The 24856-nt window shown below is 43.7% G+C and overlaps 1 protein-coding gene across 2 annotated transcripts in view; it reads right to left on the bottom strand.

The window, feature by feature from the left end:
- Positions 1–17540: 17540 nt before the first annotated feature.
- The window catches only part of MAPK6 (mitogen-activated protein kinase 6), a 28946-nt gene continuing 21630 nt past the window's right edge, over positions 17541–24856 (bottom strand). Inside the window, exons 3-6 of one of the 2 annotated variants that reach the window (XM_027732052.2) lie at positions 24473–24617; positions 21323–21487; positions 20500–20701; positions 17541–19911 (exon numbers count right to left, since the gene is read on the bottom strand). In XM_027732052.2, the coding sequence (XP_027587853.1) occupies positions 18813–19911; positions 20500–20701; positions 21323–21487; positions 24473–24617 (1611 nt within the window). In that variant the 3' untranslated portion in view covers positions 17541–18812. The remainder of the gene's footprint in view (positions 19912–20499; positions 20702–21322; positions 21488–24472; positions 24618–24856) is intronic. The other variant, XM_027732051.2, reaches the window with a different exon arrangement.

Here is a 24856-nt window from a genome sequence, read left to right as displayed (position 1 = left end):
GGCTGTTGCGGGGCGCCGGCACCCCGCGGTGGTTGTAGGGTGCACAGCGGCTGGGGGCGAGCGGGAGCCGCTGCCAGCCTGCCTTTCCCGGGGAGCTGGAATAAACAGCGCCAGCTGTGTGTAGAAACAATTTATATATACATACACACAGAATGCATATAGATAAACACGTATCTTTACTTGTGTATATGTACACACGTAAAGATGTGTGTGTGTGTTTCTATAAATTTTTATAATGTGCGTATAAACATATATATATATGTGCGTGTATATAAACGTGTATGTATAGAAATTCTCTACATGCATATACACATATATAAATGCATATATAGGCGTGCCTACACACACACGTGTATATGTACATAAATTATACTTATGCATGCATTCGCACGCACGAACACATGCACACATACGCACATTTGTGCGCACATACCCGCGTACACGCGTGTCCCCGGCCGGGTCCATCCCGCTGCCGGCCGGCGGGTGACGCTGTTGGCCGCACGATCCCCGCTGCGGTGACGGGATGGGAACGGTGCCGGGTCAAGCACGGCTTCGGAAAGGTTAATAATGAAAAATATTACCCCGGTAATCTCTAAGTATGTAACGGAGAAACGGGAATAAAGTTCCTCCCGGAGAACGAAGTGTCTGTCGTACAGAAATGAGTTTTCACCCGTCTTTCATCCCACTCGAATTGCTCTGCTTATGTTTTCATACCAGGTAATAACCTAATAGCTTGTAAAATTTAAGTCACTTGGGGAATGTTTGCTGTGCCTGGAAGGAGTGAGAGGCAAAAGAATCAGAAGTAAAGCAGGGGCTGTCCTGGCTGGGACTGAGACCCACACACCACAGGCTGGCAGCAGGCAGTCACTGCAGTGACCCTGCAAGTCATTATTCTTCATTTTTGCCGAAGACTTTTGTAGAAAATTACTTTTTTCTTGTGCATTTTCTCTGTCACAAGTGGCTGTGGGCATAGCCACACAGCCCAGGTGGGGCTGGCAGAGCTGCCTCTGGCTTGTCCCCTCCCAGGCTCAGGTTCTGGGCTGACTGAGGCAGGACACCCTCCAGCTGCACAATGTGATATTTAGGTGGGTTTGGGTGAGTAGCTGCAGGACGGTGAAAGTAATGCTTTGCAGAAAAATTGTAATAAATGACTGGGTTTCATCTCATTTAGACTGAAACAAACTGAAAAAACTCCAACCCCATATAGCAGAATGCAGCAGCCATGGGTTTTTATGCTGACTGTTGATTTTGCAGCATGAGCATGGAGAGAGAAATGGGGGAAAAGCTGCTTGAGCTCCCTGAAGCAGCTCAGGAGGCTGTCGTGTGTGCAGGCCATGGCATCACCTCCATCAGTGAAATCCCACCAAATGTAAACCCTCCCAGTCATCCCAGCTAACACTCTCCTCCTGAGAAAGGGCTAATCTTTACATGCCTCAGCCTTTCCCAACACATCCTGGTTCACAAGTTCAGCGACTTCAAAGTTACATGTGATCATTAACCCTGAAAGACTGGAGATTACTGAAGCGTTTAAACTGCATGTTTGAGAGGGCTGAGAGGCACAAAGCTCAGGCACAAATCTGTGCCCAAATCCCGAGACAATCTTCACAAGGCAGACAGAGGATTTCAGTTCAGCTGTGCGATGACTGTGCATTGGGTAGGTTTGTGTCTTCATTCCTTTTTAAAGCTGCTTTCAAGCAGCCGATGTTTCAAAAATGGTCATGGATTTTGGGTGCTTCTGGCCATGTGGTCTGTGGTGAGAATGGCTGGGTTTACAGCTCCCATGCACTTCAGCCAGAGAGATGAAAAAGTCCAAGTAAAAGCCCTGCAAGTCACTGTTCTTTATTTTTGCCAAAGACTTTACTAGAAAATTACTCTTTTCTTGTGCATTTTCTCTGTCACTTTTATTTCTGATAAGACAGGTACAGAAGAAAGCACTGTTTGTGACCATGTTATACCCAAAAACAGCAGCAGAAGAGAGAAGCTCCATCTAGTGTGGAGCTAGTTTTCATTTTTTTATTTCCACAAGGTGGCTTTTGGTATCAGAACCAGAGGACAACATAGGTTGGAAGATGCCTCCAGAGCCCACCTGGTGGGCTGTTGCTCAGTCTGGGTCCAGCTCCATTGGGCTTCTCAACAGCAGTGAATCCCTTGGTCCTGAGCAATATGATCAACAGCATTGTGATAGCCTTTTAGGAGGGATCTGAACGGAGTACTGAGAAGCAAAGACATTGGTATTCTCCTTGATGAGATTTAATCTTAATGCAGCTCATTAGCTTTTAGGGTGGAAGTCCTGAACCCAGTGGTGCCAAAGGATTAATTTAAACCTAAATTCCATAGGTATAGCCTGAAAAGCAGGAGTTGAAGGTCACGTAGTGAAAGAGGCCCATGAATACAGCCCTGTCTGTAATGACTGGTGCTCCTGTGAGTGGAGGTCCAGCCCCAGGTGCCCCCAGGGCAAAGCTAGTGAAGGGCTGAGTGTTTTGAGCCCTGCTGATGCTGATGTTCCTGAGAGTCAGCGAGGGATCTGTTCCAGGCAAAATGGAGCTTTCATCTCATCCTTCAGGAGAAACTGCCAAAGCACCCAGAGTCAAGTGCAAACTGAGGTTGCTGCTGGTTTTACTTTTCACCTGTTTGTATTGCTGCTACCTGGCAAACTGGGATCAGTGGGTAAGGTTGGAGTCCTGCAGCACAGGTGCTGTGTCAGGGCAGGCTGGGATTGCTACCTGCCAATGGGAAGGGGAGCTGGGTGGCTCAAGGGCAAGCAGTGCTGTTTGATGAGCAAGAGACTGCCTCATTTGCAGATCAAGGCACTGTCTCCTGCATGCTTTGCTCCAAAACTGGGGGTGCCAGGACTTGTTCCCAGCCTGGGCAGTGCCTGGATGGCAGCGGGCTGCCCGCCAGCCTGCAGAGCACGGGAGTGTGGTGGCCATGGCCAGCCTCTCACCACACCAGGCACAGAACACGAGGGCGTAGCTCCGTTTCATCTTTTGTCTTTCATCTCCTAAAATTGTCCCACATTGCCTGAGCAGGCTGGCATCTTTTCAGCACTGAAAACCAAATGTTGCCAACTTTCCAGTGGCTGTGCTTGGTGCTTTATGCTGTTACTTTAGCAGAAGTATGCATGTCATGCCTCTTACAAAAACAGATAGGATTTACTCCCTAAACAAGGGGCAACTCTGTTTTCAGCTGCCTTCATCTCTGCAGATATGTCTGTCTAGCTCAGAAATGTCGCTGTCAGCTTTCCATGAGCATGGATTCAGTAACACCCTCCACTGCAACACACAGTCCTCTCCCAGCCACTTGCTACTTGGCCACCAAGGAGCTACTCATTTTGTGCCTGCAAAAGTACTCACCTGAATACTTTTGCCAATAAAATGACATTTTTTCTATCTATAGTTTTAGACATTAAACCAAGAGTTTAGTCAATAGCTCTGTGCTTTCTATCATCTGGCCACAAGGATGTATATAAAATTAAATAAAAATATATATAAAACAATAAAAATATACATATATGTGTATGTATGTATATACATACACAAGGCACACATGCGTATATGTATAATACACACACATGCATATATGTATACGTTATATATTTATGTATATCTTTTTACATACATACACATACATGTGTATATAAGCATTGTCTATTTATATGTACACACACATATACCTGTACACATGTAATGTGTCTATATACATCTAGGTTCTGTTGTGGGTGGAGAGACCAGCACCAACAAGTTAACTTGTGGGAAGGTAACAGGAATGTGGGAGATGTGGTGGGCATTTGATGATTTCATGCTATGCAAAAGACCTTCACTAGAAAAGGAAACTGGTACCTGGGGGGCCTTCCTTATGTACAGTGAGGTTTAGAGGAGGATGGAGGTCCCTGCCTTTGTGTGCACTGCAGGGGTGTGATCCTCCTCCTGGCACCAGACGAGGCATCAGCGGGGAGGAGGAGAAGGCTCACATAGTGGCCAAGTGAAGGCCTCTGGCAGAGTCTCTGAGATGTCCAAAGAAATGGTGCTCACCTGATGTGCCAAGTCCTGCCAGGATCTACTCCTTAAGTTGCCTGAAGTTGTGATGAATGAGGCTGATGGTCTTACATACATCGTCATGGTAACTGCCCTGTCACCCAGCTTCAAGCCAGGAAAAATAAGCAACGTTCTTCCAGCAGTTTTATTGGCTTTTTTTTCATACTTACTGGTAAAATAAAGTGGCACATTAGTCACCTCAGAAATACAGCAAAACAGTGTGAGGGCAAGGAGTGGGTTTTTAGTGACAACTAGTTTTTGTGGACCAGTTGCTGTAACCAAAATTTAGTTTCCTTAATGAACTGTAAACACAAATCCCAGTAGGGAGAGAGCTTGCTACACGTTTGCAAGCACGACACTTCAGGCTGTCTTTTTACCTTATTTTAAAAGCCTCAGAGAAAAGTAACAGCTAGAGAAACCAGACATGTACTGCTGTGTACTGGGGCACTGAACAGTCAAATCTGTAGAGTGGGAAACACCCTTGACTGGGCAGGACAAACACTGCCACTGTCACCCTGTGGGGCTCCACAGAACGTCACCCAAGCACGGTGCTGAGCACACAGCAGTGTCCGTCTGCCTTCACACCAGCTTGGGGGAAAAGTGGCATCAGTGCAAAGACAGGTTGACTCAGGTGCTGGAATCACTTTCCACTGCAAGGGCCCTGGGTTGAGCATCACTGTTGAATTCCTGAAGGAAAAAGCACTGGCAGTATGAGACCCTGGAACCACTCACTGGGCCACCTAGTTACAGTGCCCTGCACGAGGTGAGTTTCCCTCTTTGTCTCTGTGTGTATGGATATGTGTACACACATAAATGTGCATATACACACATATGTAGACATATGTATATATACACATATTCTATACATGATTATACATATAGAATAGAGTTTATATACATACATATATATTAATATATATACACACACATTGTATGTGTATATGCATATGCTTACACATACACACATAGATGTAGAGACATACACGTATATAGATATATATCTATATGTGTATGTGTTATACACATAATGTTTATATATAATATAAAGTTGTATTACACATAATTTACTGCTCTATTTTATATATATATATACAGACATATATTCAATGCTACATATTATATATGTAATATAACTTCTTTTGTTGTTGAGATCAAACAGCCCCAGGCTGTGACTGGTGTACAGTCCTGTCTGCAGCTACTGTGGGGTTTTCATCATGTCCTTCAGCCCCACCATGCTTGTCAAAAGGGCTGCAGTAGCTCACTGACTGCCACAGCACACGGGAGCTGGCAGAGCCCTTGGTTCAAGAAGTAGTGCCAGCACCAAGCATTTAGATCAAGGTCCAGCTGAGGCTGGAGCCCAGCCTCCAGAGCAGGCTGCTGAGGTGATCTCAGTGCTGGGAGACATAAAACACACTGTGGCCACTTTGTAGGGCTATTTTTTTTAGGTTTTGGGGAGTTTTTTGAATTTTTATCTGTTCAGGGTCCAGAAGCACTTGTAGTACAGATGACTATTGATTTCCAAAAGGGAAGCGGCTGATGGATCACTGCAGGTCCAGCTCTAGAAGATGCCCAAGTGCTGCTTGACCCAGCATTCTCCTTGAGCCTGCAGGGAGTAACTCCCCAGCAGTAGTGAGGGCGGTAGAGACAAAGATGAATGGCTTATTTTCCCCCTAATGCACCACAGAAACAGGTTTTTATGAAAAATAGAGCACAGACAAGATGGAAAGGGCGACAGTCATTTTCGAAGGTCACACACACCATTTCTTTATGGCAAGTTTGCCTCCTGTGACTGACAAAAGCAGGACAGATCAAGTGTCTTCCATCAAACCTGGATTAAAAATGAAGTTGTGTTACTTGGAGAACTGACAGTCCCACCAGAAATAATAGAGGCTGCTGACAGTTCTGGCTTCACGATAAAAAGCACCTTCCCACGTTGTCAAAAGAGCTTCTCCGGTATGGGCATAAATAAGGCATTATTTGAATGGAAATGTTAATGGCAAGGAGATATAAATCATATTGGTCTGTTGCAAAAATAGATTGTATCTGAAAAACATGTTCTTGTTTCTCATATATATGAAAATATACGTGCATGTCTATAAACAAGATGTGCATATCTATTCATATCTCCGTATATTTGTGTAGGATTCTATGCATGTGTTTTACGCATAACAGTAGCTAAATTTACTTAATAAACAGTCATTCCCCTAAAAGCAAACGGTTGGTGTGATGCACTGAGGGCTGTTGTGTCAGATTTGACTGAGTATCTTTCCCATACGTAAAGGTTGTAACGTAGCAACCATTGTTTTCTGCTCAGAAGACACCATTTCCAAGCTAATTGTCACTATCCTTTATCAGTGTCTACTGTCATGGTTCCTGGTGCACTGCTGAGCTGGGCAAGAAGCTCAGCAGCTTCCATCAACCACAGTCTTGATGAAGGCGGCTGGGGAGAAAAGGGCTCACCCTGTGGTGGCACACCCTTTGGTGAAGGAGATATTTGGCTTACGAGCCTGAAGTGTTCAGATAGCCTCACTGTGATGGCAAGCAACGTCTGGCTGCTGAGCAGGATTGTGACCACTGCTTGGAAACAGCCCATGGCCCAGGCCAAGCTGCAAACCCAGAGCTGGAGGCAGTCAGCTCTTCTACTGTTATATGTGTATATATAAACATATACATACATATATATGTATGTGTATATAAATACATGCATACACACACATGCACACACATCCCTGCATGAACATCGGAATGAAGGAGAATTTCACCTCTCAACACTCAGAACAACTTTATTTGCCTAAAGGACCAAAGCAATTTACCCCAAGGGACAGTATCTGCAGTGCCCAGCTGCTGAGCCTGGATGAATACCAATACTGCTGCTGGAACTGGGGGTGTCCCTACCACCCCAGAGCTGGCACTAACAGGAACACCACAGGATCTTGCAATTGCTGCTGTGAGTGAACCCCTGGGCTGGGAGAAGGAAGGGGGCTACATATTAGAAATGCAAAAACAAGTTACATCTCTTCCAGCAGGCACCACCCCTGGAGGGGCACTGGCTGGCAGGCTGGGGGACAGGACAGGGACTGGTCTGTGGCTGCAGAGGCCAGTGCAGTCCCATGTCACAGCCAGGCAGGATGTCACCTGAACGGGGCACTGCCAGCACCCTGCACTCTGCCCCGCTGGGCTCACAGCCGATGGAGGTGTTGGGTGCAATGCCAACGCAGGGTTATATAAATGTAAAAGCATTTTATATAAGCCTATTTTATCTGCAAATCATTTATATTTAGAACACCTATTTCTACTGGAAACACTAAAACCATATTACATAAGAGCTTGTTTAAATCCTTTGGCTTAAGGCTCGGGCAGGAGGAGGGGTAGGTTTGGGCATGGTGCATTCAGGCTGCAGTTTATAATCACAGTCTCAACCGGCAGCCAAAGCCCAGTCTTGAAATCCTTTCTGCTTTCATTCCACACTGCCCTGACAATAGCAGAATACTTCGCTGAAGGGTAATTTTCCTCTTCTTCAGTGCTGCCTTCGTGTTTGGAAATTTTCATTTATAATGCTCTGGATGTGCTGCCAGCATAGAAGAGACGGCAGCTCAGCAGTGCCCAGCCAGCCTCCTCGTGCCCAGGCTGTGACAGCAGGTGGGAACACTGCTGACATCACCTAAAGGGCTGCCGAGTCATTCTCAGAAATTAAAAAATGCGTTAACTGGAACTGACTATTTAGCACTATAAAATTACTTACGTCGGCATTAGTGCAACAGTATTTTTTAAGGAATTAATTATTCCCCAAGCCCTTCCCCGAGAAGGATGCAGGAAAGATGGTGATGATGGCCATAAAATACATGCCCAGTGTACCGGAGGCAGCTGAACCTCTTTGGACACCAGCCCTTGGGCCAGCTCACACTGCCCTGCTGAGGCTCTGGAAATGTTTGCTTCCCACCATATGCCAGAAAAAGCTGCTTTCCTACAGGGCTGGGATGAGCCTCACCACACCACACCATATTGTTGGGCCATGGTGCACACAGAGTCTGTGTTAGAGCCTCTCCATGGCAATGCAGCACAGCTCTGGGGGTGGCAGCCCCTGCCCGTGCAGGCAGAGGTGCTATGGTGACCCACCAGCATGTGGTGGGTTCCAGCACTGCTGTGGCAAACAAGTGCTTAAGCAGCATTTGGATGCTGCTCCCATCTCAGTTTCCTGGTGTGAGAAACTCCAAAAACAGAGAAGTGGAAGATCCCACCTCAGAGTGATGATGCCATCCATGAGACCTCCCTGTTGGCCCAAGCTGTGAGTGCTGTCATGCTGAACAGCACAGCTCCACTAATATCAGGTACAACTGACCTTCTGTCCTTTCCAGTCAGTCTAGACCAAACCTATGCCTTTCTTTTCCACATTGCCATTGTCTCTGAAAGTAAGATCAGGAATTACTCCTCCCCCAAGGGGAATGGCTGGAGCAGCAGCTGTGAGCAGCAGAGCCCCGGTCGGAGGCATAGAAATGCCACAAGGCAAACAGAGAGAAGTCCTGGTAAACACCACCATGACTGTCACTTGTCTGGGGCAGCCAACTGTGTGAGGGAACCCTGTGAACCCTGACGGTAAGAGTGTGAGGGAGGAGGATCTGGTGGGATTTCCCGCAGGACTCTTGGGGGATACTGAGCAGCTCTGAGAGCCCAGAGACACATGGTCACCACTCTGCCCTCCAGCATCACCCCCCAGGTGGGCATGGCCTATGCCAGGGGCACCTTCTCAGGCTGGCAGCACAGCCCCCAGCAAGCTCCGCTCCTCTGTTGCTCCAAAGGCCAGCCAGCAAACTCCAGCACAGCCCAGCATCCCTGCTTGCTTTCCAAGGCAGCATGGCCAGAGCACTCTCTCCAGGCTGGATGTACGGTCTCCAGGCAGGATGCGCTGCCTCCACGAAACACATTGCTCTCCCAAAGGAGCAAGGTTGAGCTCTCCCACTGCTTTCTCGTCTGGATGCTACTTTTAATCACCATCATTGCTTCAATTCTCCCTGTAACTGCTCCATATTCAGGTGGCATGGTTCATTAGTTTCTATAAATGTCCAGGACATTGCAGAGATTTCAGGGACAAGGTAAGAGCTAAAGCTGTAAGTCACTTTTCTCCTTTCCTTAAGGCTTCTCACAAGGTGACTCAAACTCCAGTGTCTGGGGGAGTCTGGTTTGTTCCTCTGCAGTCAGCACCCTGCTCTTGTAGGATGAGGTTTAACTGCTCCATCTTCCATTTTCCCTGCTGCAAAGTGGAGAAGACAACACAAAAATTACTTAGGGGTGCAAGAGGAAGGCAATTAACATCTGCACATGCTGCAAAGCCTCTTGAGACATGTTTTCCCTCACCAGGAAGTGAAGGTGGCTTAAACTGTTTGAAAACCATCTCATTCTCAAATTTCTGTGAGCTTAGCCAGGCAGATAATGGAGCTGGGCTGCTATGGAGCAGTGAGATGGCGATGGGGTGCCCTGATGTCCAGAGGCAATTCCCTGCTGGGAATTACCCAAGGGCATGAGCAGTGGCATCTCCAACTTGGGTTTTATAGCACCTTCATGAGTATTTTAAGGAGAAGGGGGGAAGGACCAAGATGACCTGCAGCTGACCTGCAGCCATTGGCCTCTGCTGAGGGCCTGGATCTTTCCTGAGCCCTCCTGGCTGTTCAGCTCCACCATCCCCAGGGATGGTGCTGTGGCTGCCCTGCCTGCTCACCCAGCTCCACACTGCTGCACACCACTGCTCAAATAGCTTAAGCAAATTCTTCTCATACTTCACTTTAGCCAGGCACTGTAAATTGGGTTGAAGTGGTGCGTGGAGAGGTTTCTGGAGTCAAATATTTAAAATTATAGAATCATAGAATCATAGAATCGATTGGGTTGGAAAAGACCTCCGAGATCATCGAGTCCAACCCTTGGTCCAAATCCAGTCCATTTACTAGATCATGGCACTCAGTGCCACGTCCAATCTGCGTTTAAAAATCTCCAGGTCTGGTGCATCCACCAACTCTCTGGGCAGCCCATTTCCAATTGCTGATTACTCTCTCTGTAAAGAATTTTCTCCTGGTATCCAACTTACATTTCCCCTGGCGGAGCTTAAGCCCGTGCCCCCTTGTCCTATTGCTGAGTGCCCGAGAGAAGAGACCAACCCCCACCTGGCTAGAACTTCCCTTCAGGTAGTTATAGACGGTGATGAGGTCACCTCTGAGCCTCCTCTTCTCCAGGCTAAACAACCTGAATCTGAACTGTTTTCTGGGCTGCCACAGGGGTGTTGCTCCCCATACTCCCCTCCTGGTGCACAAGGGGCTTCCCAGCTCTGGCTCCATGAGTTTTAAGTTAGCTCTCCTGTGACACTCCCTGCAGACACCAAAACTGATGTCAAAACCTGCAACAGTGAAGAAGTTCAGCTTAAAAATATATCATTTTATTTCTGCTTGGACAGAAATCGTGCTGGGGCTGATTGTTAAAGGAGTTGGGCATCCCCCTGTTCCAGAAAACTGCCTGAGCTCCAGGGGCAGGTGGGCCACTGACTCCAGTCATGTATCTCATTTTAAGCACTCCATCTCTTTCTATTATTTATCACCTGTCATAAAAGTCAAGTGATGTAGTGGACATCTCGGACATTCATGGATAAGCACAGGACTTTGACTATTTTATGGACCTGGAGAGCAAATTCATCTCATTGTTTGAGCATGAAGAAGACAAACTGAGGCTATAGGAAACACTAGTCACAGTGGCATCTTCAGGACCCAAATCATCTGGAACGCTGGTGAGAAAAACAACTTCCAGATACACCAGGGAAAGCCAGTGGAGCCCAGCTTCACTGCTGCAGGACCTGCATCGTGCTGGGCAGGCTGCCCTTTACTGAACTTTCCTCCTCAGCAATGTCTGTCCAGCTGGGATGCTTAACTGGGAGAAGACCTGATGGCTGAAAAGAATTGCTCTGAGTTATCTGAGCCAGCTGATTAAAACAGGTGACATGGGCCTCACCCAAAGGCTGGATAGCACCTTGGACTCATGGAAAACAGCAATTTTTTTTAATCTTAAAGAACAAACTGGTTTGGTTCAGCCTCAGAGATCTTAGTATGCATTTTCTAATGGTGCAATGACCTCATAAATTATGAGGTACTGAGTTCACGCTTGCTTCTGAGCATGGTCTAAACATCCTGGAGACTGAGACTCACAGTGTAGAGCCCTCTCATGAGCCCACCACGCTCTCCCAGGTTGAAACCAGCATGTGGCACTCGGGCTTTCCTGCTCACAGAGGAGCAGAAACACCTCAGTGCTGGGTGTGAGAGGCACTTGATGAGCATTGGGCCAGCAGCCCAACACCAGCCACAGCAACAACCCCTGACAGGTCACAAACCAGCTACTGGTGATGGGAACCAGCTCCCTCATCCATCCACAGGGACCTGCCCCCTGCCATAAATCCACAGCAGTAACTGCTGCTGTCAGCCCCGGAGAGGAAGAGGCAGTTAGCAAGAGAAAAACACTGTTTGGTTTTTATTTTGTCTGAGGCTGGAAGGATGCCATGGATCGCAGCTTGGAGAGCAGGCTGTGATCAGCTGGGAGATATACAGCTCCCTGCTGACAGCCGGGCTGTGGAACAGCTCCATCCCACCGCCTGGCAGGTCGCATCGGTTAAATAAATGTGATGCCAGGCTGATGTGCTGTAGGGAATGGTTTATGACCTTCATCTGATGAAAAAGAAATCAGGCAGGTGTTGGGAGAAGGTGAATGAACACAGTGGTGTAAATAACCATGATCAGTCCTATTTTGGGGAGCACAGGGTACCAGTCTGGCAGCTGGTACCAACTGGGCCTTTGGTGTGGGCCTAAAACCACATGAGAACTGGGTGTTTTCCCCCAAGCAGCCCTGTGTGAGAGCCTCCCAGCAGCCCTCTACAGCCAGCCAGCCCTGCAGTCCCACTGTTACCAGCTTTCCAACATCCTGTTTTCACCAGGATTATTTTAATCTTCCAGTTTCCCATCATATTTTTCCTCCTGCCCATGCCAATGCAGACCACAATTCCTGGCAGGCAGGGTGGAAATCTCCTCCCTGGGCTGCAGCAACATTCTGGAGGATGAGTTGGACTCGCCCCTGGTTGTGCCTGGCTCCTCTCCACTGCCAGTGCTGATACCTGCTGCTGGCCCCAGAGCCCCACCATGGCCAACCAGCTGCTTCACAGCGAGTCATTTTGAGTCCACTCAGATAGTAAATCGCTCGAGCAACTCTGTGCTTCCATATTTTTGCCTATGTTAGCTGAAGAACTAAAAGACCAGCTTCACTACTGAGGTAATTATGCTTTTTTCAGGATGAGAGAAATGATGCAAGGTACTGATTAACTATCCAAGAGCCACACAGGTATAGGCAGCCAGAATCTTTCATGTTCCTCCTTGCTAGTGGTGAATTTTTTGGCAGCTGCAAATGGTGAGCCTCTCTGTGGCTGCCCAGCCTGCCACGGCTCCACTTAGGCTTCCAGGGTTTGCTTTTCTCTTGGATTTGCTCTGTCCTGGATGATGAATCTCCTTGTTCTGTGTGGGTCCCTAAGCCCGTACCAATGAGGTTTGTACTCTTCCTTGCTGGAAATGGATGCTGTACCCCAGGTGATGCAGTTAGCAAGGCCAATAGAAATACAGATATAAGTGCCGGCAATCCCAGAGGACATTCTGGTCCACTCTGAACTCCAATAGCTGCATAGACTGGCACTTTGCTGCTTCACAGGACCAGATGTGATGTAAAACTGAGAAACTCAAACACCTGAGGCTCTCTCTGTATACAGCAAGTAAAAAGAAAAAGAATCATGGAAAACCAGCAAAATATCATGTGTAAGGGTCCAAAAGATAATTTAGTATATAGAAGAAACTTAATCTTTCAATATGTGTCAGCATCAGATCTTCTAAGACTCTGTAACATTAGCAGAAAATATCTTAGACAAATATGATACAAAACAAAAACCAAACCCATCTGTTGTCTTAATCATAGGCTTTAAAAATGTCTCTGATAGTTATCCAGCTATTTCAAGAGCTGTACTGATTAAATCTATATCCAAACAAACACAGAAGTCACAATAAATCTGTCATTCAGTTATTCAGGTCTATGGCTTTAAATGCTAAAAAAAAAAGGTAAAATTCAAGACAGACATTAAAGGAAACATTGTTTCTCTACAGCCTCTAGCACTGAAGATTTAAACTCTAATCCAGTCTGAATGGCATCCCTAAGAATAAGAATGAGAAAATGTCCTTTCATTGTCAGAGCCTGGGTTTGGAGCCCGAGCTGCAAACTACAAAGTCAACCAACTTGTAAAGCAGAAAACCTACCCTGGCTACACTTGTGATGTGGAGACACCTTTTTTGGGAAGATGCTGTGGAGATGATTGCACAGAAAAACGACTAGGTTTATACTAACCTTGCACTAGTCATGGCAGGATTAGTGTGGCAAAGAAGTTTTCACAATGCACAGCACCAGAGCCTTGGGATATAGCTTGAGGACCATGTCAAAACTGAGATATAAAGGAAAGCCTGTATTTTATTTGGCCTCTCATCTATTCTGAGAGTGGCCAGAGATCTTTAACTAAGCAGGCAAGAGATCACCCACAGGCCTTGGACTGTTTTCAACTGGAAATGATTACTAGAAGATTATAATAAACTTAAACCAAAAGTTACAAGAAATCTGGAAGAATCAAATGTGTAAGCGAAGACACAAGTAACGCAGAACTACATCAAATCCAGACAAAATATATCAGACTTCTGCCAACGTTAGAACAGAAGAAAACCCAACAAACCATCAGCCACCAACTTAGTACTGACTCTGTGCTCTAGAAACACAGATTGAGCAGATTATCAGTAAGGGTAGATTAACCCAAGCCCCCACTGACACAGAAGGGTCCCTCGAGCCCAGGGGACAGTGAAGGCCCTTGGCAGCTCAGCACACTGCCCAGCGTGGGAGCCCTGCCATAACCACCTCTCAGCACCTTCATGTTGGCTACCAGGCAACCCAGGCCGGGGAGGGTGAGAGGGATGAGAAGGGCAATGGTATTGCTGGTTCTGAAGCCGGGTAAATCATAAGTTCCCTGTCCCACACCCAGCTGCAAAACACACACTTTTGTATTTCATACCGCACATAGCACCCAGGCTGGGTGACTTAAAGGTTAAAAGTAATTTTGGCTGCAGTAGCCCAGCACACAGATTACAAAAGGAATTTTATTATCAGAGTTCACTATAGAAGGGCTGCTCTGCAGTCAGGATGCAGCGGACAGATTCCAGAGGAAAGCCAATGATGTGTGGCTGCTGCCAGCTACTGACCCAGCTATTTGCAGAGTGTGGCCATACCTGGCCATCCCCACATCCACAGGGGCTACTGGGGCAAAGCTGCCTCTGCACATGGCCTGGTACACGTAAAGAACTGTGTCACCAGCGCCAGTTCTCAGCCAAAAGAAGCCATTGAACTTTTCAGCAGTCAATATTTTAAGGAGCTCTCAAATAGCACTCAGAGTAAGCAGATAACCATTTTAAATATAGAGACACTGGAATGGAAGCCCGAGTGCAGGGTGCCAGCAGTGATCTGGATTATTTGCTTGTTACTAAATACCCCATGGCACTACTTCCCAGGTTGTTCAGCTCAAGTCTGACGCAAACAATGGGAGAACAGCAAACAAGAATTTACAGGATTTTGTAAGAACTAAAATAATTCAAGGAGTAAAGAACAAATTGGTTCAGGGCTGCTGTCGCTCAGGATTGCATCTTTGGAAGAATGAGGACAGGTTACTGTTTCATTATGTGTAAAACCCAAATGAAGACTTGACAAGCACTTCCAGATCTCAGCAATGGAAAATCAACATGAGTATAAAGAAAAGAAGATTTGTGAGAGTAGAGTTAACTCAAGGATGCTTTCCCTCTTGATATGCAGAAACAATCTGCACCACAACATGCCACTGAATTCCTCAGGACCCTAGCTGCAGTTCTCTGGGTTTGCAGTATACACACCTGTAGAGTAGGGAATGAAAATCCACATGTGGAAAAACTTGCTACCTCTGACTACCACAGAGTTTAGAAGGGGACAATAAAAAAAAATAAAACCAGCTTCAGAGCAACATTAGTTCCATATGGAAAAAAACTCTCTGGTGGATGGCTCCCCCCTGTAAAAATGCATTAAAAACCTGTCCATAAACCTACGCCTCCAGGCAATAAGCCCGACCAAAGCAAGAACTTAGCAAGGCTTTAAATGGATGTCCCAGGCATGGTTCTAAGAGTTTCTCCAGCACAGAAATAGCAATAGCAAGGTAACGGGAAAACAAAGTAAATCAAGGCACACAGATTTTGCTGTAGGCAGCGAACCCAGTGCTGCAGAGACAGGTTGCCCTGCTGAGCAGGGCAGAGGAGGTGCAGCAGCAGCAGGGCCTGCCCCACTGTCCCAGTCCCCAGTGAGTTCCCAGACCCCATGTCCAGCCCACAGCCCCAGCACACCAGCAAAGCCCAGCTAAGACATGCTACTCACACTGTAATCACACCACTAACAGCAGTGTGGGCAAAGACTTATAAAAATAGCTGAGACTATATATAGCAACTCTGATTTAATTAAAATTAAGTACAATTGTGAGAAAGCTAACTGACCGTTACTGAGAACTCTTGATCAGAACAAACTGTTCAGCATTGGGCCACCCACAATCACTAGATCTCATGTGATGACAATACAGTCTATTCTAAACATCACCTCTTCTAGCTGAAGCTCTTGTTAGATATACTTTAAAATGCTGCCTTTTGACCAAAGGCCACATAGAGAAACCTTAAAAAGACAGTTAACATCCTCAGTTCTTATTTGCTTTTTTGTTAAATAAGGGTGTTCCACTTTACTTGGCAAGCACCTTGGCTTGAAACAGTGGTCCCTTTATCTGGTTCATAATTTAAGCCTCTTCCATATTTTGTGTTTAAAGACAATTCAGTTGCTAGGTCACAGCCAAAGGCTACACATGTCACTGACCTATTTATTTCTGGCAGGGATGGGCATGGCTGATGAGTGTGGGGCAGAAACCATCTTCCACCTCATGGGAGCACCCTGTGACACCTTGAAGTTTCTGCAGGCTGCTCTCCCAACACAGGACTCCTGCAGCTTGCCAAGGGAGAACTCAACACCACACTCAAAGTACCTTGATCTTCAAGCAGTAGTTTTCACTTTGCATGGTCCTTACACAAATAATTTTTACTTTCTTTAATTGTCTCCGCATAGAGAATTCCCTCTACTTAATAATCCTGACTGTGTAGCTGTACCCTCCAGTGACCCATGGAAGGGGTCTGTTATGAGCAGGGTTTTAACCAAAGCAGGCAGCAGAGCCTGTTCCCCTTGCACAACGCAGAAGACAAAGGTAGTGAAGCACCATGCTGGATTTAGGCTCAACGCCTGACTCTCCCCTTCCTTTTAGTGTAAAATGTTCCCTTTGTACCATTACAGCTTTGTAAGTACTGTTAAGTTTGTGTTCTTTAAAGAAAAAAAAAAAAAAAGATGCTTCATTTGCACAAGATGTGCTTTTAAGCTGATTTTTGTTTCCAGTTCTTATGCACTTCCCACCTACTGCTTTCATTCAATCTCAACAAAACCCACCACAGACTTAAGAACAGTCTCTGGCCCAGAGAGGGTCAGTCCCCTCACTACAGCCCCCCCCCCACTCACTGATGGGGCTGCACAAACGTTCACAGACCCTACCCAAGGGCACACACCCTGTACCCTCTCCCCCAGAGGTACCATCTTCTGCCACGCTGAAGGGGCAGATCCTTGTTTTAGGCAAGCTGCAGCTCTGCTATCTGCCAGAGGAGCAGGGATGGAAAAATTTGGAGGAACTAAAACACTGTCATGGAAAAAGTTGTAGGAGTTTGCCAAAAGATGTAGCTTTTGTACGGTTAATTAGCTCCCTCAGGAACGGTTCTGACAGGAGGAACTGGAAGAGAAACACATACTGTTCCAGGGCTTGCTGCAACAGAGATCTGACCTGCACATTTTGAAACCTCCCACAGGAGTTACCTGGTCATGCTCCCAAAATCTCCTCATGAGAGTGCTGCAGCCAGGCTCTTGGTTGAGGAACCCACACAATTACCTTCACTCTAGGTTGCCAGCGACGAAGGTGCTCACACACACACTCACAGCAGCTTTTCCACTTCAATGCTAGTCTGTCTAAAATGTTCGTAAAACAGTAGCATTCACTTATACTCTGAAAGTCAATTTTTTCCCCAAAAAATGTTTATGGACACTGCTGTACACTTACGCTTTCCACAGCCATACCACTACACGGGATTTTCCTCAACACAGGCTGCAAGGACTGGGACAGAAAGAACCTTGGAGTCTCCTTCCAGGGTGTTGCATCACCAGCAGCAGCAGTTCCAGGGTAGACTACAAGACAGTCTCTCCTGCTCCCACGAGCACCTTGTGTCAGGCAGTGCAGGTGAACAGGCACAGGGTTGCAGGACAGGAGCAGCTCTTTGTCTCTCTGAGTGTGTACAAAGTATCACAAACCAACAGTCATTTTGCTGGCCATGTTTTTATTTGTTTTTCGTTTTAAACAGGGGAGCCAATGATACATCCAGTATTTCAAAAAATCAGAAGGTAAAACAAATTTTCAAAAGACCGAGATGCTACATGCTATATTTAACCTAATTTTATTCATGCTTGCTTTGGAGGGGGGTCGGGAGTGGGACAGGAATCATTCAGTAAAAACAGACAGTAAAAACAAAATGTCTCACCATATAGAACTTTAACCTACAGTAATGTTGTACCTTAATTATTTCCATGCACACAACTAACATTACAAAATTTTTAAAAAATGAACACAATTAAGACTTCTAGGAGCATTTGATAATAAAGCAATTCCTAATTTCTTTTGTAGAGATCAAGCACCTCCAATTACAAATTCCTATACACAGTGAGTGCTTTACTTGAAATGAAAACTAAAAAATAAAAAATGTATTGGATAGCCTCAGAATAAGCCGATGTTAATATATATCCAGCTATGTAGGCAATAAAACCATAGTGCTAAACAAAACCTTTTATCTGAAAAGTAACTCAAAAATTAAGTTGACTTTCTATAATTACAGAAATATACTTATTTGCTAAAATAAATAAAAGTGCTGCATATTAACACTTCACTATAAAGAATGCATACCAGAACATTTATAAATATTGAATGATTTTCAATAGGAATAGCTACTACAATAATGCTGGCTAAATAGAAGTGCATAATGAGAAGCACTATGGGTGGTTAATATTTTGCCACATACTGCTGTTACCTTGAGGTAGATAACACATGCGTACCAAATTCTGCATTCATTTCAGTTGCTGCTGGTATCATGTGTCTAAGAAATGTGTACAGTATGAAAAACTCTAAAATACGCATGAATGAAAAAAATGTTTCGGGAAAAATAGATATTTTCATGCAATTATGTACAGTCTCACTGTGTAAATTTCAAGGCAAGGTTCTTTTTCTGCAAAACATGGACTCTGTTTTACTGAGAGAATGTTTTTTACTTGGTTTAGTGCATTTTTTTGTTACCTCCTGCATTTTGCATTATTTTGCTCTATTCTTTAATTTTGTGTGCAAACGACATGCCAGTTTAAAAACAAAACTAACTCATGTATAGAAAGTAATTCTGGATTGTAAAAACAATGGTAAACAGAAAACTAATGAAATCCATACCAAAATTACACCGTCTGATTCAAGTAAAAAAATTACTTACACTAGTAATAAAAAAAGACAAACACATCTCATGAATATAAAAGAAATGTCTGCTGAGTGTTTTAGTTTAGATGTTTCAGAATGCTGCTGTAGGTTTTGTGGGGAATTTGGGGAGATGATTTCATAGCAGAAGGCGTTAGCGTGGCCTGTATTGACTTCAGAGGCGAACCAACAGGGCTGTGAAACTGAGGAATACCTATAGCCTCAAGCTGCTTGTTGAAGAGGAGTTCGCCACTGTTACTGAGAAAGCTCTCTTCTCTCTCCTTCTCCCCAAGCTTCCCCTCTTCTACTGGCTCAGGTTCTAGCATTTCAGCATCTTCTTTCTTACTAAAAAATTTGTCCAAATAACTGGTGTAAGTATTTTCTTTTTCCACTTGTTCATCTTTCCTGACTTCGCAACAGAACTGGTCTATGAGGAAGCACTCCTCCCCACCACTCACAAACTGACTGTCCCAAGAGGTTTGGTACAGAGCTTCTAACTGTGCCAAATTAGCCATTCCTTTCTCCTGCTTCTCTCTGCTTACCGACTTCGATATTATTCCTTTCAACTCTATTTGAGACACTGAACTATTCAAGTCATTTAATTTATCAACATCAGTAGACTCATGTTGTAAACTAAGCTGGATGGTTTCTGCTATAAAAGAATCAAAGTCAAATCCTTGATTCTTCTCCCTTTCTTTCTCAACGAGTTGCTGTGATGCTTCCTCAAGTGCTATCTGAGCTTTCACCAACCCATTCTTTTCACATTTAGACTTGCCTTTCTTATCGGACTTTTCTTTGCTTTGTTCCTTCCAGTTCGAAAGATCTATAATAAGCTTGGGCTCGTAGTAATGGTTTACTTCACTGTCTCGCCAAACTAAATTATCTAGGTATGAAGATGACCTCATTTTGTAATTACAAGTGTGACTACATTCCAGATCACAATACTTGTTTTCATGGTGATCTGAATACTGCCAGCAAGGCTCAGTAGAGAAGTGGGTGTCAAAGGCAGGATCCTCCAGGTACTTTTCACGATCTCCATCCAAATATTTGCGAGGATCTACTTGCACTTCTTCTTCATCAGTAACATCAGAAAGAGCCCTTGGATCGCGCTGAACTTCATCAGCTTCAAAGTTATTATGAATAGGCCAGTCATGGTCTGAAAACTGACTTTCATGGTATCTGTAAAACAATTTCCTAAGTGTTAGCAGCTAGCTCCAAAGACAGGGACAGTTTAGAATTTCCCTTACAGAATAATGACAATTCAACACAAAGTTATCCTTAATTCAATTGGGTACATCTTCCAGGTTTTAATTTAATCTGGCATAAGCAATCCCCAAATGCACATCTGAAAGATTTAAGTCTGGAATTATGTACAATAGCTCACTCCATTTACAGACCTCTTTCTAAAAATGAGTTTAACTGACTTAAGATGACTACTGTGAGTCTCTTTACTATTATATGCACTAAGCATTAGATAAGACAATCATACTTAAAACTCTCTTTAAATAAAGTTTATTTTCTAGAGAAATATTTTGGGGAAAAAAATAACGGAGAGATTAACTTTAGATTCTAGAGTCCTGAGTGCATCTCAGGAATGCATCATCATTTCCAAGTCAGTGTAAGGAATTATAAACTCAATAAGAATGTCTATATGGGAAAATTTTATACTCAGGTCAACTTCAGAAGAAGAAACAAAGAGAAAAGGAACTGATGCCTGTGAAGCACAAAACCATCCAGTTATGCTACCAAAGTAAATGATAAATTTACCTTTCCCAATTATAAATATGGCTGTGACTTTCATCCATTAGCAGAATATCATCAACCTCATCTTCAATGTGAAAAGGATGACTTGAAATAGGCTCATCCGTTGGAAAGGAATAAATGCTCATGTAAGGATGGGACAAAGCTTCTTCTGCTGTCAATCGATCCATGGGACTAAACGTCAAAATCTGCTCCAGAAAGTCCAGCGCTGCAGAGAAAAAGTTACCATTAAATGGGACATTTCAGACACTCAGAATTTAACATTAAGGTGCAGTGCTTTGCTCTAGAGCTCTCCTTTCTTCACAGTAGCCACCCGAGAAATATCAGCTACTGACAGTATAGTGCCAAATATGCATTCCAGAGCCACTGGAAAGTTGGAAGAGTGAATCAAATCTAAGGTCAACAGTAATTTAACTTAAAGCATGAAAAAATACTGAGAGACAAATGCTTCAAGCTGAATCAGTATCCACCAACACCAGGAAACACTGCTCTTACTTTGGTTGGGGGACTCTTAAAAACATTTGGAAGACAGTTCTTTTACACTGACTCCATTCCAACGTTCCCTTATATTTAGAAGGCCAGTGTCTCAAAATAGAGCAATTCCAGTGAAAATAACTCCAGCAGAGATTCACAATTCTACTCCAAAGATCACCAAGCAGCTATTATGGAAGCAAATTATTTTATTACAGCAGAAGACAATCGTTCTGCAGAGAACGCAGATTCTTCTAACTCAAAATTCTTTTAACAATCACATACCTGCACTGCAAAGTTGCTCTCACTATTTTATAATGTTGAAATATAGGAAGTATTTTTTTTTTAATTTACTTACCTTCAGGACTGATGCCTGGAAGCAACTGAGTTAAAGGTTTGTGTGGCTCAGTCATATCGTTTCTAATGTAAACTGGAATTACATTGAGAAGCTCCTGACGGTCCTCCTCATGTACAACAGGAATTGATTCTAGAATCAACTGCATCTGTTCAAGTTCATGCGCACCTGAGCACCAAAGAGAAAATACAAGCTGCCATTTCAACTTCAAACACTTCTGATCCCTGTACATGAAAGGCACGTCAAAATTTTGTGCTCCGAGCAGCTATTTCCAGTAAAAGATTATAATCTCCTACAACAGAGGAAAGGGTGAAGTTCTGAATTTAAATGATAATAAATCTGAAGAGCTCTCAAGAAATGCCCTGGTGCAAGAAGAATTACAGAGCTGCTACTCACAGATAAAGCGACCTAACCTTAAGCTTTTGCAAGGATGTTTTCACCATGGATGAGGTACTCTACAAAACACCCTACTTTTTTGTTACATACTATATTCTGCAATCCTTCCCTGTCAGCTGATCTACCTTATTAATTCAGTATTTGACCTCAGTTTGAATTATATGCCCCTTCCTTATAAAAACAGTAGCGGCTTAGCTCAGGAAGAGATCTTACAGGCCAATATTCTACTCTGAAATCCTGCATTAGCTGTCAGGTACAAGACAAAAATCACCTGTCAGTTAAGCAGTTAAGTGATACTGTTTTTAAAAAAAGTACTGTATTATGATTGAAATTATAGCACTCTTCTAGCACTACCTGAAGTCTCCCTGGGTAGGAACCAGAAGGGCCCATATAGCAGGTCAGTTTTGAATAATGAACAGCATCTATATTTGGTACTGGAGTACTCAGAAATAGAGCTTGTTAAACTCAACTCATTGTTCAGCTCCAAGAAAGATGCAGCACCCTAGAGATTCAACTAGCAGGTGAAACTATTCAGGATTATTTGCATGCCAGCATTTCCCTCCTTCACCAAGCAGCTCTGGGCAATGACAAGCAATACTGATGCATGTGACATTACATATAAAAATAAATGGGGCCAGCAAGAGACTGTACATCTCAAAACCTACACACTATCAGTTCACTTCAGCAGCCTGCATTGGAAATCCTGTCAGGTGACCTAAAGAAAAGCTGAGGCAAAGTCACTACAGAAAATCTGAGAGACCTATGTTCCCCAAATGAATCAGTGCTGCCTCCTGTTAACTTCTTTACTGGATTGAAAAAGCTGTTTTGTCCTTCTGCTTCAAACTACTACAAATTACTTAATGTGTTATCTATCAGATTTATAGTGCCTGTAATTTGTTGGAAAACAGATTCTACTGTAAAATTACTGCCAGCTTAAAAATTAATCAGACTTCTTTCTACTATAAGCAAAATGAGCATTTTAAAATATTCATTTAGTAAAAAGAACCAGAGAAGTTGTTCGGAACAGCTACTGAATTCCTCTGCCTTAACTTCCCTTCCCTCATTTATCCCAGGTATTCTGCAATTTTAATCTGCATTCTTCCTTCCCATTCTCATCAGCTTTCCGGAGAGCAGCATTCCTAAGGGATGGTTCAGAAGCAGACAGGAAGCTGTAAATTAACCAAACCAAGCCCTTCAAACAACTTTGCAAAAGAATTTTATTCAGAGTCTCATGACAGGATCACTGTCATATCTCCAACCATCTTCCTTTTCCAAATGCATGACATTAAGAAATCCACTTTTCTTTAAGATTAGAAAACCATGGCAGTGCTAAATTTTCAGAGGGACACATCCATATCTAAAAATATTTTTCTAGGGATCTACACAACACAATTACCAAGCCTACAAATTTATGGATTTGGTTACTAAGTTTAAAAAACAAAATTTAACTCACTACACAGCTATTAGGCCAATAAAAATTTGTGAAAAATACCAATGCTGCTCAAAAAAACAAAAACCAAAACGTTGGCAGTTGTGATCATTGTGCAGACTTTCTCCTACTATTTCACTATTTGCCAGTAGAAGTGCTTGATGCAATGGGAACCTAATAAATCTCTTATCAGCCAAGCATTTAATACACTGTGGACCTTACTCCAGTAGTTAGAAACTCAAAGAGTGAGCAACTCCCTGCAAATTAAGAAAAACCTTTGCACATATTAATCACTGATTTCTACCAAATAATGCTTTCAAGTGACTGTTCTCCATTAATAATACTTAATTGGAAAAAGGTGATTTCATTACCTTTTCATGCAACACCAAGAATTACTGCAGAGGTGTCCTCTTAGTCCACACACATTTTAAATGTAAGTTTAGTTCTTTGGGGTTTTATCTGTATTACTCCAGTAATTTAGACCAACAGGAGCAAATCCAAGAGCAAGCCTGAATAATACAGCTGCTGCTGAGGCCCCAGGGTGCACACAAAATCAGCATTTCAGGTTTACTGCAGACTAGAGCTCATCTGCTCCCATGGACGGGATGCCTGTCAGCAGGTGGAGCACACTGGTGACCTCCTACAGTGCAAATGACAGTTTCATTTCATCTAAAAGGCTCCTGTTTGTGCACTGAGCTAAGTCAGCAACAAGGTACAGGATGGCCATAAGAGATCTGCTTCAGAAATTTCCTCCTAGTCCTAACCAAAGCACTAATACAGACATGTCCAATGAGACCAGAGCATTTGCTTCCTGTCTTACCAGAAACAGCTGAAGGCTGCACACGTCCTTGCTATGTCACACTAAATTTTACATTTTTAAACCTTAAATCTATACCACTGGGACTTCATAATTTAAAATATAGAGAAGCAGGAAGTGATTAGATTGACTACCTTAAACAGAATAATCTTTATGCACATGATACTCAGGGCATTCATAACCCTAAAATATTCCCCAATTCACACAGGTATTAGAACCTTAGGCATCCAATAAATTTAGCTTAACATAACTGCAGACAGATTTACCATATATGATTATTGCATTAAATTGTGATTTGTTTAAATACACACCAACATAAGTAACAAAATTGAAGTGTCTTCTGCTTTATAAATACATCTACTTATAGTTTATATAACTGCACAATAATATAGCATATTCTGACAGTCAATGACTACTGATATTAACCATAAAACCCAATCTTTCTTGGGGAAGATAATTAAGCAGTACCACTCCTTTTAGGAATATGCACACATATTTTCATTCTACCCACCTGCAAAGAGGGTTTTCCCAGTCAGCATTTCAGCAAAGATGCAACCTGCAGCCCACATGTCAATGGCTTTAGTGTAGTTGTTAGGAGAAAGCAAAAGACGGGGCGATCTGTACCATTTAGTAACCAATCCTTCAGAAAGATGGCCCTAATGGAATTAATTAAAAGGGGAAAAAAAAAAAAAGAAAAAAAATTACTTAGATTTTTAAGACGTATTTTTTTAATTACTTGTTTCTTGTTTTTTAAACGCACTACTAGAAGATTTCTTGGTCTCAAGGTCCCAGGGACTGTACCACATGCCTCCTACTACACCTTTCTACCTTTTTAAATGAAATACAAGTATCTTTACGAGCGAACAGCAGCAATATAGAACTATGACACTATCTA

This window comes from Pipra filicauda, unplaced genomic scaffold (assembly GCF_003945595.2).
Source record: "Pipra filicauda isolate LSUMZ 115617 unplaced genomic scaffold, ASM394559v2 scaffold7_size6619720_pilon, whole genome shotgun sequence".
Classification (NCBI taxonomy): Eukaryota; Metazoa; Chordata; class Aves; order Passeriformes; family Pipridae; genus Pipra; species Pipra filicauda.
This window is presented reverse-complemented; position numbering and strand designations above follow the sequence as displayed.